At 32.4% G+C, this 13,369-nt stretch overlaps 1 protein-coding gene and 1 non-coding gene across 2 annotated transcripts; both read left to right on the top strand.

The window, feature by feature from the left end:
* The first annotated feature begins 1,374 nt into the window (after positions 1-1,374).
* On the top strand, positions 1,375-1,481 carry LOC131176559 (small nucleolar RNA R71). The gene has a single exon (XR_009146572.1). It is a non-coding gene; the product is annotated as a small nucleolar RNA R71 (small nucleolar RNA).
* Positions 1,482-4,723: 3,242 nt separating this feature from the next.
* LOC131176555 (beta-glucosidase 18-like) lies at positions 4,724-7,754 on the top strand. Its single transcript, XM_058141606.1, has 6 exons — positions 4,724-4,884; positions 5,342-6,359; positions 6,550-6,793; positions 6,882-6,997; positions 7,470-7,532; positions 7,666-7,754. Exons 2-6 carry the CDS (start codon positions 6,199-6,201, stop codon positions 7,679-7,681), a joined length of 600 nt encoding a protein of 199 aa, XP_057997589.1. The 5' UTR covers positions 4,724-4,884; positions 5,342-6,198; the 3' UTR covers positions 7,682-7,754.
* Positions 7,755-13,369: the final 5,615 nt, after the last annotated feature.

Here is a 13,369-nt window from a genome sequence, read left to right as displayed (position 1 = left end):
GGAATGAAGCACTAGGATCTAAGTTTGGGTTAACTTGCAGTGAACCTCCCAAGTTGAACCAGCACCTATCACCTTTGAGTTTGGAGAGGTAACTGTACGGATTATAGCCTTGCATTGCTTAATTGCAGGCTAGATTTAGAATTTATTTGTTTGCATCTTTACCCATTTCAATTAGATTAATCAATTTACCATTTTGCTTCATTTTTACATTTACTGCTTTATTCATAAATCATTAGCCCAAATAATCTCTTCCATTCTATAGTTTTAGTAATCAAACAGACCAAATCCTCGTAGAACGAGCATTTGATTCATCACTTTATTACTTGAGATCACCCGTATATTTCTGCGGATAAGTACATGCCAAATGGGGGATGGGCGGTTTCTCTCCTTCATCTTGCTCACTTTTGCTTTCATCTTCTTTTCCATTTTTCTTGCTCTCAACCGAATTTTCTTCTTTTGTGCTCTCTTTTTCTTCTCTCTTATTTTCCACTACTCTTCTGACCAACTTTTTTACCACTTCTCAAGGTTACAACCTTACGATTGTCTGGCACTGAGGGTTTCTGTGGTTCAACTGTGGTAGTTTCCCATAGAATTGCTTCTCCTCATGAGCTTGCTTGTTAAGCGCCAATTGAGTCTCCAACATGCGTGTTTGTGGACTTGTAATTGATCCATGGTTTTATCTCATGTGTTGCATTTCTTCCTCCAATTTGCACTATTCATCTTGTACTTTGTCTGCAAGAAAATTTCTCCATCATGCTTTCTCAAAGATGGCTTGGTTCATGGGATGGAAGGGATTGTTGTACTCTTGCTTGATATCTGTGGTAAGTACGCCTTGTGGGAAATTGAGGTGAAATTGAGGCCTATTTCTTTGCATAAGCTGCAAGTTATGAGCATAATTTGAGCTTTAGCCTTGTTGAGCAAGTTGCTTTGGTCTCCATGTTGAGTTGTTCACATTAGAATAAGCATTTCCCATAGGTTTGTTTGATAACCTCTGCATAATGACTTGTTCTTGCAAATAATCATCTCCATAAGAAGAGTAATCAACTCCACAACTTTGAGTTCCATTTGTGAAGGCAGCTTGTTGCATGGTTGTAGGAGTTAGAGGTTATTGCCTTTGTGCAAAATCACTAAAATTAGAGTCATTGGTCAAATCTTGCATTCATGTAGCTAATCGAGTCAAGTTCATAAATCCCACCTTCTTTGGCTCAAGTTATAGGATTTCCCCATAAATGGGTATTATGAGCAATCTTCTCTGATAGATCATAGCATTCTTCACTTGTCATTCTCATGAAATCTCCTCACCTTGTGAATCAATTGTGTTTCTTATACTGGAGTAACTCGTGAATAGAAGTGCGAACAATCATCCATTTCGGTATTTCATGATGAGGACATTGCCTTTCAAGCTCCTTAAATCTCATCCAAGATTCATACAAAGTTTCATCATCCTCTTGGTTTAAAGCTACCATCAAATTCCTCAAATGAGTAGTTTTCGGTGAGGAAAAATTGAGATAGAAAAGCTTGAGATAGTGCTCCCAAGTAGCTATAATAGCTTGTGGAAGTGAATCATACCTCCAATCTGAATCGAAGAGAGAATGGAAATAAGGTGGTAATAACTTCATCGAAACTCCAGTTGTCTTTGTGTACCACATATCATCAAAAATTTCTTCAAATGAGAATGAGGATTTTCAAGTGGGCTACCTCCAAATTGTGAATTTCAGACCATTTGAATAAGACCGATTTTAATTCAAATTGATTAGCTCCAATAATAGGTCTGTTATCTCTCACATCAACATCTAGGAAAAGCATAATCTAACATGGATCTTCTTTGAGGATCATTTTGATTAGCATTTTGCCCGTTTGCTCGTTTCCTCCATTATCTCCACCAATAGCTCTATTTTGATTCTCCATATTTTCTATTATCTCCTCTTGCTCAAATATTTGTTGTTCTTCTTTTCTGCTTCTTTTCTTCTTTGTATTCCTTTTTTGTTGGCTGTAATTTTTCAATTTCGAGATTGAACAACAATTCAAGATCACTTATGCTTTTCGATCGTCGTCATAAACAAGAAAAGTACGAAAAACACAAGGAACAATAGTGAAAATAAAAATAAAAATTCTAATTAGCTTAAAACAATTAAAATCCAACTTAAAAACAAACAATTCCACAACAGCTGTGCCAAAAACTTGATACGGTGTGTCCGCAAGTGCAGAGTCACGATAGTATAGTTTTAAAAAAAAATGATATCGATCCCACAGGGAATTGTGTTTGAATTGGAAATAAAAGTATAAGCTAATTAGAGTGATAAAATTTAAAGATGTAAAATGAAATTTGGAATTAAAATTGGTATTTGTGTAATTAAAACTAAATCAAACAATTAACTAAAATTAATTAAACTAGATTACCCAAAAATTAATTTGAAATTTCTATTTATGAAATTGAGAGGAATTAAATATAAAATCAATAAAAAAAATAAAATGATTCTAGAGATTGGATTTAAATTGGATTTAAATTTAAATTGGATTTAAATTGAAATTGCTATTTATGAGATTTGGAGAATTTAAATCTAAATTCAATGAAATAAAATTGATTCTAGAGAGTGGATTTTCAATATTGTTTGCATGTGATTTTTCCCTAATTTAGCCAAACACATGAGAATTGCAATTTTGAGGGAAATCAATTCTTAAATTTTTGAAACCTTTTTCAAGCATCTCAAAGTTGGTTTTCATTAAATCAAACCCTGTTTTCACGGTATTTCAAACCTAACAAAAACCCATTTAAAGATCTAATTGATTTATGGAAAGTTCCCCTTAATCCTCTTAGCTTATCTCTAACACTAAGAAAATAAAGTTTATTGCAAGATTATCTATCCCTAATATTCACTTTTCGGTCCATCTATTAAGGATTAAAGCTTAACTTAATGAGGCCCATTCATCAAGCAAGGCAACAAGTTCACAAGCAATAAATCAAAAGCGTAACAAATCCCATTTAAATGGCTAAATGATTCAAAACCACAATACAAATCAATATTTACAAACCCATCTCTAGAATCTCAATCAACTTCTCACAAATCATTGTTTAAAGACAAACCCAAATGAAGAAATGAAGAAATAATGGAAATGTAAGCTAAAGGGGTAGAAAAACTCAACAAATTTACAGTGATTACTGCTACACAAAAGTGCGAAACGTGATGATTCTGCTGGAAAAGAATGCTGAGAAAGTGCTCCCTCCTCCTCTTTCTAATCTTGCCAAAAATGCCTCTCTTGCTCTCTATGGAAAGAAAATGATAAAATGGGTCTTTATAGGCTAAGTGCATATAGAATGGGTAAAAGGGGAAGGTTCCAGAGAAAGTGAGGTAAAAGGTCGAATGGAAATGCCACGTAATTATTTCGATAAAAATGACATAAGCCGAGTCAGTTGTGTAGTAGGTTGTGTCGCGGGTTGTGTCGTTCTCGGTGTGAATATCTGACGATCGACACAACCTGCGACATAAGCTAATTCGGTTGTGCTGCAGGTTGTGTCGCTCTCGGCCATTTTTTTACTCAACTTCAAAATTTTTGCAATTCGATTTTAATCTCCTCCAAATGGCTACTCTGATCAAAATACATCAAATTTCTCCAGATTTAACCTACAAAACAAATAAATTCCAAAAATTAAACTAAGAAAAGTGAAAATTGCAAAATTGACTAAATATACACTAATATCTATAATAATGGCTATGAACAAGGATAAATTATGTGCAAAAATTACACCTAAATGATGATCTAAAATGCATGCATCAATAAATGGTAAGGAAAAATACCACTAACAAAGGATAATGTTTGAGAGATATGATAATATGATATTTGCTACTTTTTATATTAACAATAATAAAATAATTATTCTAATAAAATAATGTTTGAGAGAATAATAAAATGTATATTCTCAAAAAAAAATAATAATAATATAAAATAAAAAATGTAACTACCAGCAACTTGTCATCCTTAAATAATATAAATAAAAAAAATAATATATATATATATATATATGTTGAATTTTTTTCATAAGACATAAGCAATAGAATAGTCCATTTAAGCAATAAAATCATTAAAAAGAGTGTAATAAATTTCTTATAGAGTATCCATTTCTAATAGCCTCTATTCTTTTTAAAAATATTAAAATAAATAAAAAAAATTCAAATTGTTTATTTAGTGAACACAATATAATCTATAGAGATCTGAAAATCAAATATAAGGATAAAGCTCCATATGTTAGCCAAAAAAAGCTCCAAAATATAAATTAAAATAAATAATATATTTCCCTAATTTTTTTTGTTTATATCTATATATATTACGTATATTCTAGGGCAAGGGATTTTGATGAAGACTTGTGCATCTATTATCATACATCAATTCTTAGACTAGTCTTCCATCCTCAGGTAGTACAAGGTATCTTCATGCACGATACCATTCTTTAGGCAGTTGACCAACTATTCTATTATTGAGCAGTCAGGAAAAAAAAAAAAGTTATGCGGGGGCCATGTATGTAAGCAACATGCACATATTATATAAATATCTAACACTCTCTCAAATCCCAATTAATTAATTAACATAATTGTGCATAATACTTTTATTAATCTAATCCGTTAGATTTAGCTAGATATTGACCGTCATGTTTGATCATCATATTTGACCACAATACGTGCAATTGCATTGTGTAATTGCATTGGTTAGTTGTGCAGCGGCAGAAGAAAAAAAGAATAGCATTAGCAGTGAAGGATGAAGAAAGCCAGTTTTGTTTTGGTTCTCTTCCTATCATCAATAGTGTTGATGATAGATAGGCGTTCATGTTTGGATCGTGGCCAATTCCCTCCATCTTTTCTCTTTGGGACTGCAACTTCTTCTTATCAGGTAGCTATATATATGTATGATTCTCTTCTCTACATATATATATATATATATATATATATATATATATATATATATATATATATATATATATATGCACTAAATTAAACAAATTTATGCCATTACAAACCAGCAAGCAACATTTGCCTTGGTCTACATATATTCTACACGTACGCAATGTAACTGTTCTGAAGGTCTGTTGGCAATGAAGCCATCCAAAATTTCCTGCATATATAAATATAAATAATTCCTGCATATATATAACCTAGTATTTATAAATTCTTTTAAACTGATGAAAAATGAAGCCATTCAATGAATATAATTCTCTCATAAAAAAATAATTTTCTGAGAAATTTGTAACCATCCCTAGACAAACTTTCTCATAGATCATGTACTTGAGTTGCATGCAGACAATATTTCCCATACATAAATTAATTTCTTCATATGTTTATTCCTGCAGATGGAAGGAGTATTCTCGGAAGGCAACAAAGGCCTCAGCAATTGGGATGCATTCACCCACTTATTTATATATTGCCAGCTATACTATGGAATTTCTAGTTCTTGACATATAGTTGACTTTATCTAGTTTGTTATTGGTCAAATTCTCATTTGCTATTTATCTGCTTACTTCAGGTTATTTAATTTTTCTCAACATGAAATTAGAGTACTGACTTAGTCTTATTTTAAGGTTACAAGTGAACCATTAATGACCAACATCAGCTACGTAATTGTATTAGCCCTCTCGAGTTTTTTTTTTTTTTTAACTTTGTTTTTCTAATCAGTGAAACTTCTCAATTAATCTACTTTTCTTTTCCTTTTCAACTAACATTATGAGTGGAAGGTCGATGTACATATAATTGATAAATATTTTTTGTTCATGTAGCTAATTAAAAAAAATGTGACTACTGTTGTTATCAGGAAAAATTGCGGATGGAAGCAATGGGGATGTAGCAGATGATCGCTATCATCTATTTTTGGCAATTGATTATTTTCTTCACTTAAATAATTGTTTATCAGGTTAAGTTGTATTAGATAGGTCTCAATAAAAGGTGGGAAATAATAGGAGGTGATGGTTCTTCTTCCCCTTCTAAAAATAATAAAAAAAGAAGTTACTCAACAATATAATATATTGACAATAAAATATTGAAAATATTATAAATTATGCTTGCATTAAGACAGGACGATACCGAGTTAATGCATAATACTAATCTTAGTTACAGAGGGTAGATTTGGAGAAGTTAATTCAGAGGGCATTGTATTTTACAATAAACTTATTGACGCTCTCTTGCTTAAAGGTAAAACACATTGCCTTATGTTATGCTACTTTGGCACTTAGGATTAACATTTTTTTTTAATTCTCAATTTTATATATACCTTTTTAATTATGTAGGAATAGAACCGGTTGTTACTTTGTACCATTTCGATGTTCCTCAAGAATTAGAAGATCGATATGGTACTTGGCTAAGTCTACAAATACAGTAAGTTTCCTCTTAGCTCATGTTTTACTTAACAAATATATATTAAAGAAAATTTCGGGAAAAAAAAAGTGATTTAGTTTTTAGCAATAGAAAATAGGCAAATTATATGTTTAGCATTACTTGCAGTTGCTATCAATATTAATAAGCAAGATTATTTAACATTTACTCTACAATATTAATCTTGTCGTAGGGATGATTTCGGCTACTTCGCAGATATCTGTTTCGAGGCTTTTGGGAAACATTGGATTACCCTCAATGAAGCTAACATGGTGGCTCAATATGGCTACTACAGTGGAATATGGCCACCAAACCGATGCTCTCACCCTGCAGGCAATTGCAAAGCTGGAAACTCTGACTTAGAACCCTACATTGCTGCTCATAATATGATATTGGCGCATGCCACAGCAACTGAAATTTATAGAAAGAAGTATCAGGTATTATAAACAATAGCACATCAAATACTGAGTAAAGAGAACTCTTTCCCTTGCTATATTTACTTCATAAAATTATTACCTGAAATAGGAAAAACAAGGAGGGAAGATTGGCATTGTACTGCATTTCTATTGGTATGGGCCATTGAGAGACATTCCAGCCGATCGTGTGGCTGCTCAACGAGCTCTAGGTTTCATTGCGGCTTGGTAATTAATTACTCTTAATTCAAGTTTTATACTTTAAAGTTGTTGCTTCCTCTTAAATGAATTAGTTGGATTTCAATTCTTTTGTTTTGCGTGTAGGTTTATGGCTTCCATTATATTTGGAGAATACCACCAGAAATGCAACAAATAGTAGGCCTAAGGGTACCATCATTTTCAGCGGAGGATAAAAGGAAATTGGCAAACAAATTGGATTTCATTGGAATCAACCATTATAGAACCCTCTACGCAAAGGATTGCTTGTTGGCACCATGCAATTATCATGATGATTTACTTAATGATACATTTACTTATGGAACTGGAGAGAAAGATGGAGTTCTTATAGGAGAGCCAGTAAGATCATGCAGAAGCTTACAATCTAATAAATAAAAAACCAGATGATAATAACTATAACATTGCTTTTTTTTTAATTCTTTAAACTGACAGCAATGCCTACCTTCTATGTTGTTCCAAATAGCATGGAGAAGACAATAATGTACTTCAAAGATGGATACAACAACACGCCCATGTACATAGAACGGTATATCAGTGAATCCCAATTACCATATTCTTAATTATTTTCTTCTAACTTAAATATGTGTGTAATCTAGCAACAATCAAACAGAGATTAGTAATGCAGTCTCAATACTTAAAGAAATATACATTACTTGCAGGATATGCACAGCCTAGTAGCAGAAACATTGAAGATATGCTCAATGACACGAACAGGTTAAAGTACATGCAGGGTTATCTCGCAATAAGGTAAATTCATGTTTCCTTGTCCATCCATATTCTTGAAAATTATGGGTTATTGTTTTAGGTGAAGTGGTGGTCATATAAGGGTTAATAATAATTACAGGAATGGAGCAGATGTGAGGGGGTTACTTCCATTGGTCTCTAATAGATAACTTTTAGTGGACTTATGGTTGTACAATAAGCTTCGGATTGTATCATGTAGACCGCACAACAATGCAGAGAACACCAAAAAGATCAGCCAAATGGTTCCAGCATTTCCTAAAAAATGAATCTACTTCCTCCATGCTCGAGAATCGCAACAGAACAATATTGTGCGAATGTTCATTCATTTATTTATCGATGTCATCCCATGTACTATAATATTCAAGCTTCTATTCTTTCCATGTATAAGTTATTAATAAGAAAGCTATATTCTTTTAGCACATTTGACTCTAATTAAGATTTGAACTCGGAAATTTACAGTTCTGTAAAAGACTTCAATATCATTTAGCTACAGTTCAATGGTAGAAATTTAGCTATATTTTCACTTCACATTATCTTTTCTTTACCAAAAAAATAAAAATGTAAGGTATATCTTAATTGGATTAATTACAATCGAAAAATTGATCAAAGTCAAAATATATTTGTTAATATAAATAAATAAAATAAACAATGTTGCTTTTGGGAGTTTGCATCTCAACTAGGTTTAGCAAAAACTTTTATTAATTGAAATAATGTTTAAATATGTTATCAACCAATTTGGTTCAATAAATCTATACATTTTTGTTTAAATTCCCATAGGTTTAAGTTTTTGCAAAGGTAAAATAAATAATTAATTTTTAATCTAAAATTTTGTAATCAAAATAAAGAAAAAATAAAAATTTAACCTCAACTATAACAATGAAGAACACTAACCAAAATTGAAAAATTCTCAATCAAAGCAAAAACCCAGCAGAAAAATCAAACACCAACAACCCAAAAATTTGTCCCCATCCAGTTGTCTCTATCAGTTAATTGTTGTCACACCTTAGAACATTCTAGTCCTCCTCTCCCCCGCCCCACCCCCCCCACCCCCCCAACCCCCACACCACCCCCCCTCTTTATAATCTTCCCGGCCCTTACTATAACTCTCCTTGTTATGGCTTTATAGATGTTCAATTTTATCTAACCCATCACAGTCATTTATCACGTGCACAGATACTCTCTGATATTGCTCGATTCCTTTTCAATCTCACCAGCAAGCAAATCCTATGCTCAACCCAACGGCTTCTTCTAGCTCACGGCCCTTTCTATAAATCTCCTTGTTATGGCTTTATAGATGTTCAATTTTATCTAACCCATCACAGTCATTTATCACGTGCACAGATACTCTCTGATATTGCTCGATTCCTCTTCAATCTCACCAGCAAGCAAATCCTATGCTCAACCCAACGGCTTCTTCTAGCTACGACCCATTGGATCTTCTTTTATGGACTTCAACCCAAGTTATTCCTTTGCTGCTATAATTCGATTGCAGAGCCAGACATACAACTCCACTTTCAGTATTCAAATATTCAAAACCATGAGGGGGAAAGAGAAGGGTAGACACAAGTGAAGAAACACCAAGGCAGAGACTGGGTGAGGAATCGAGCAGCGGGTGAAGAAACTAGAGTTTTGAGCTCATTCCTACGCTATCAGATCACAACCTCACAGTGGCCTGTACAGGGCAATATGCAGATCAGTCATTGATAGAGGTTTGTCTCAAACTATCAACACAGGCAACCTAGTCCATGAATCGGATAGCTCAACCAAAGGCCACCAAACGGTTCCTCTTGTCTATGGATTGTTGGTATTTAAGGCAAGGCCAATAAAACATCAATTATACGTTCAAACGTTACTAGAAATATAACAAGGGAATCTCAACAATTTTCTTTATTCAAATTCTCATATGACATCAATAAATGAAAAAAAAAATCTGAATAACAAAAAACACATATCAATATGATGATAAAAACATACTACTCAACAAATGCACAATATGAAAATCTATTTAACCGCCAACTTAAATTTTGCCGCATAATCATCTTCGTTCCACATTTCAATTCCCCAAGCACATGCCCCAAAGTACGGTATCTAAAACGACCTTGCATCAGCCAGTAACTTTCTTGTAGTTTTCTTGGTTAAGCACCGGCTACAGATGCTTTAAAAGAGTGCACCTGATTTGCCGAATCAACCTACCCAAAACCACACGATAATTAGTGAACAGGCTTCACAGTAATGTAAACAGACATGGGTAATAAGAAATATACCAATAACTCCCATAAAAGGCCCAATGCCATCTTGTACCACTTCTAGTAACAAAAAGATTCATCAACTACCTTTCAACTTTAGTCAAGCTTGACATTAGAGTAGAGAAGTGTATCCTTGGTGAGTGGCATATTGAGCAACAAATATATCTACAGCACAGAGAAAACGAAAATCTCAGAAATGGTATTCATTCTGCTGAAATCTGCTGAAAAGACGTAGATATATATATACTTATGTCCCAATAGAAGACAGAACATATAAATATATATATATATATATATATATTTAGTTTGTGCCCATGGGGCTTCTTAATGCAAAATTTGCATATATAAATAAATAAATAAATATATATATATATATATATTTATTTATATATATATTTATTTATTTATATATGCAAATTTTGCATTAAGAAGCCCCCTGGGCACAAACCAAATATATATATATATATATATTTATATGTTTCAGTCATTGATAGAGGTTTGTCTCAAACTATCAACACAGGCAACCTAGTCCATGAATCGGATAGCTCAACCACAGGCCACCAAACGGTTCCTCTTGTCTATGGATTGTTGGTATTTAAGGCAAGGCCAATAAAACATCAATTATACGTTCAAACGTTACTAGAAATATAACAAGGAATCTCAACAATTTTCTTTATTCAAATTCTCATATGACATCAATAAATGAAAAAAATCTGAATAACAAAAACACATATCAATATGATGATAAAACATACTACTCAACAAATGCACAATATGAAAATCTATTTAACCGCCAACTTAAATTTTGCCGCATAATCATCTTCGTTCCACATTTCAATTCCCCAAGCACATGCCCCAAAGTACGGTATCTAAAACGACCTTGCATCAGCCAGTAACTTTCTTGTATTTTTCTTGGTTAAGCACCGGCTACAGATGCTTAAAAAGAGGGCACCGGATTTGCCGAAGCAACCTACCCAAAACCACACGATAATTAGGGAACAGGCTTCACAGTAATGTAAACAGACATGGGTAATAAGAAATATACCAATAACTCCCATAAAAGGCCCAATGCCATCTTGTACCACTTCTAGTAACAAAAAGATTCATCAACTACCTTTCAACTTTAGTCAAGCTTGACATTAGAGTAGAGAAGTGTATCCTTGGTGAGTGGCATATTGAGCAACAAATATATCTACAGCACAGAGAAAACGAAAATCTCAGAAATGGTATTCATTCTGCTGAAATCTGCTGAAAAGACGTAGATATATATATACTTATGTCCCAATAGAAGACAGAACATATAAATATATATATATATATATATTTGGTTTGTGCCCATGGGGCTTCTTAATGCAAAATTTGCATATATAAATAAATAAATATATATATAAATAAATATATATATATATATATATATATATATTTATTTATTTATTTATTTATATATGCAAATTTTGCATTAAGAAGCCCCATGAGCACAAACCAAATACATAAGCAATTAAAAATATGTAAAAATAATATAGCGTGAAAACCATAGACGCCAAATTAACTGATGCAAGTCCTGAAAGCCAATATACTTTAACAACATGGACAATTTTTCTATTGAACCTTTACTATCTGTGTTTTGCATCTTACCTCCAACATATAATAATCTCAGACAACAAAAGAGGATATTATTGGCATCAACTAATGTGTCATTCACACGTACACTACAGGATAATGGTCTGTATTTTTACCAGATGTATAATATAATGAAGTGTGTAATTCAGATAATACATTAATGCAATAGGTCCTTATAGTGTAGAGTTAAACATTAACAAGATCCAGGAACATGATTTTCCATGCCAATTTTAAGTCACAGCAAATGTGGATTTGCCATGTGAAGGAATTCCAATTAATAAATGACAGGACCACTTGTTCTATGTAGCAGGCAAAGACTTGTTACATTATTCCTATATACAAGATTGCCCCTACTCTTCCCACTAAGCAATTAACAATTGCTACACTTTCTTTACACACTAGACACATAAACAATCTCTATTTCACTCTTGCAACTGAATATTTTAGTAAGCAATTTCCATTTTTTAATGCTTTAGAAATATAACAAAAATTAGCAGGGGAGGGGTAGGTGGGCAGAATAAGAGCAAGTAAGAGAATGTTTATGTATTAACGTAACATTTGTCTTATTAAAATTTATATTTTATATCTGTTAGTTTGACACTTATTGAAAAAAAAATTTAATTTTGTTTTCTCTTTATTCACAGTTTCAATGATTCAATCTGCACAAATCAAAACTTTATCCTTTATCCTTAGGCCGTCGTAATTGAACCACGTTTTATTTTGTGGCATTTCTTTAATTGTATTATTCTTTCAGGATATGAGGGATTTCTTCTTTTTTAATTATTTTTTATTGACCACCAAGCAGTTTTGCTATTGCTTGTTGGCCATTAGAAGACAACTGATCGGTTGGTTTTGAATGCATTTATCAATTCTACGTCATAGTTTAATTTTCTGTCATTAATTCCTTCGATTCTTGATGCGTCCCAACCGTAAGTGCACGGTCGCATTACAAGTAGTATAGAAAAATATCGATCCACGAGGAGTTGTGTTAATGATTGAATTTTCGATATAAAAGTTGACTAAATTGAAGTATTTATGAAATTAAAATAATGAATTAATGGGTAATGGAGTATGAAATCTAAATGTGCAAAATTAATATTCTATTCAATAATGTATTAATTAAACTAAAGTTGCATCAAATAAAAATAAGCAAGTTCAAATATGGCAATATTTAAAATGGCAAATGATTAAATTCGATTAGAAATTAACAATGGTAAAAAGGTGATTCCGGAGTTCGGGATTTCATATTCGAGCTATTTTGAGATTTAAATCGGTTATCCAATTTTATGAAACTTATGGGTTTTAAGGAGATTAATTCTTAAATCCTTTGAATTCCCTTTCGAGTGAGACAAAGAGTGCCTTAATCAAACTAATCCTACTTTCGTGGAGTTAGAATTAATTAAGACCCATTAAGTTCTTTAATTAATCTGTGAATCCTCTTAATCCTTAGCCTATTTCTAGGTCTAAGTTAATTAAGTCCAATTTCACGATTATCTATCACAAGGCCTTCTCCTTTGATTGCTTCAACCATGGATTAAGAACATTACTCAATGGGATCCTTCATTAAGCATGTCATTAAGCATACAAGAAATGAATAAAACTCATTAAGACCACAAAATATGGATTACCCAATCAAAATCCACAAAATATCTCAAATATTACAACCCTTACTCCAGAATCAAAAGTAAACTACTCACTATCCATAATGCTTACAAGATATGATGAGTTTAAATGGAAATAAAGCTTTAATCTA

The sequence above is a fragment of the Hevea brasiliensis genome, unplaced genomic scaffold, assembly GCF_030052815.1.
Source record: "Hevea brasiliensis isolate MT/VB/25A 57/8 unplaced genomic scaffold, ASM3005281v1 Scaf165, whole genome shotgun sequence".
NCBI classification, from domain to species: Eukaryota; Viridiplantae; Streptophyta; class Magnoliopsida; order Malpighiales; family Euphorbiaceae; genus Hevea; species Hevea brasiliensis.
This window is presented reverse-complemented; position numbering and strand designations above follow the sequence as displayed.

What these genes read in the sequence shown, in the direction of transcription:
- LOC131176555 (XM_058141606.1), top strand. Translation starts at nt 6,199, where the DNA reads ATGCTACTTTGGCACTTAGGATTAACATTTTTTTTTAATTCTCAATTT. An exon ending in TGGCTAAGTCTACAAATACA is followed by an intron (nt 6,360 to 6,549) that starts GTAAGTTTCCTC and finishes ATCTTGTCGTAG; the next exon opens with GGATGATTTCGGCTACTTCG. An exon ending in TTTATAGAAAGAAGTATCAG is followed by an intron (nt 6,794 to 6,881) that starts GTATTATAAACA and finishes TACCTGAAATAG; the next exon opens with GAAAAACAAGGAGGGAAGAT.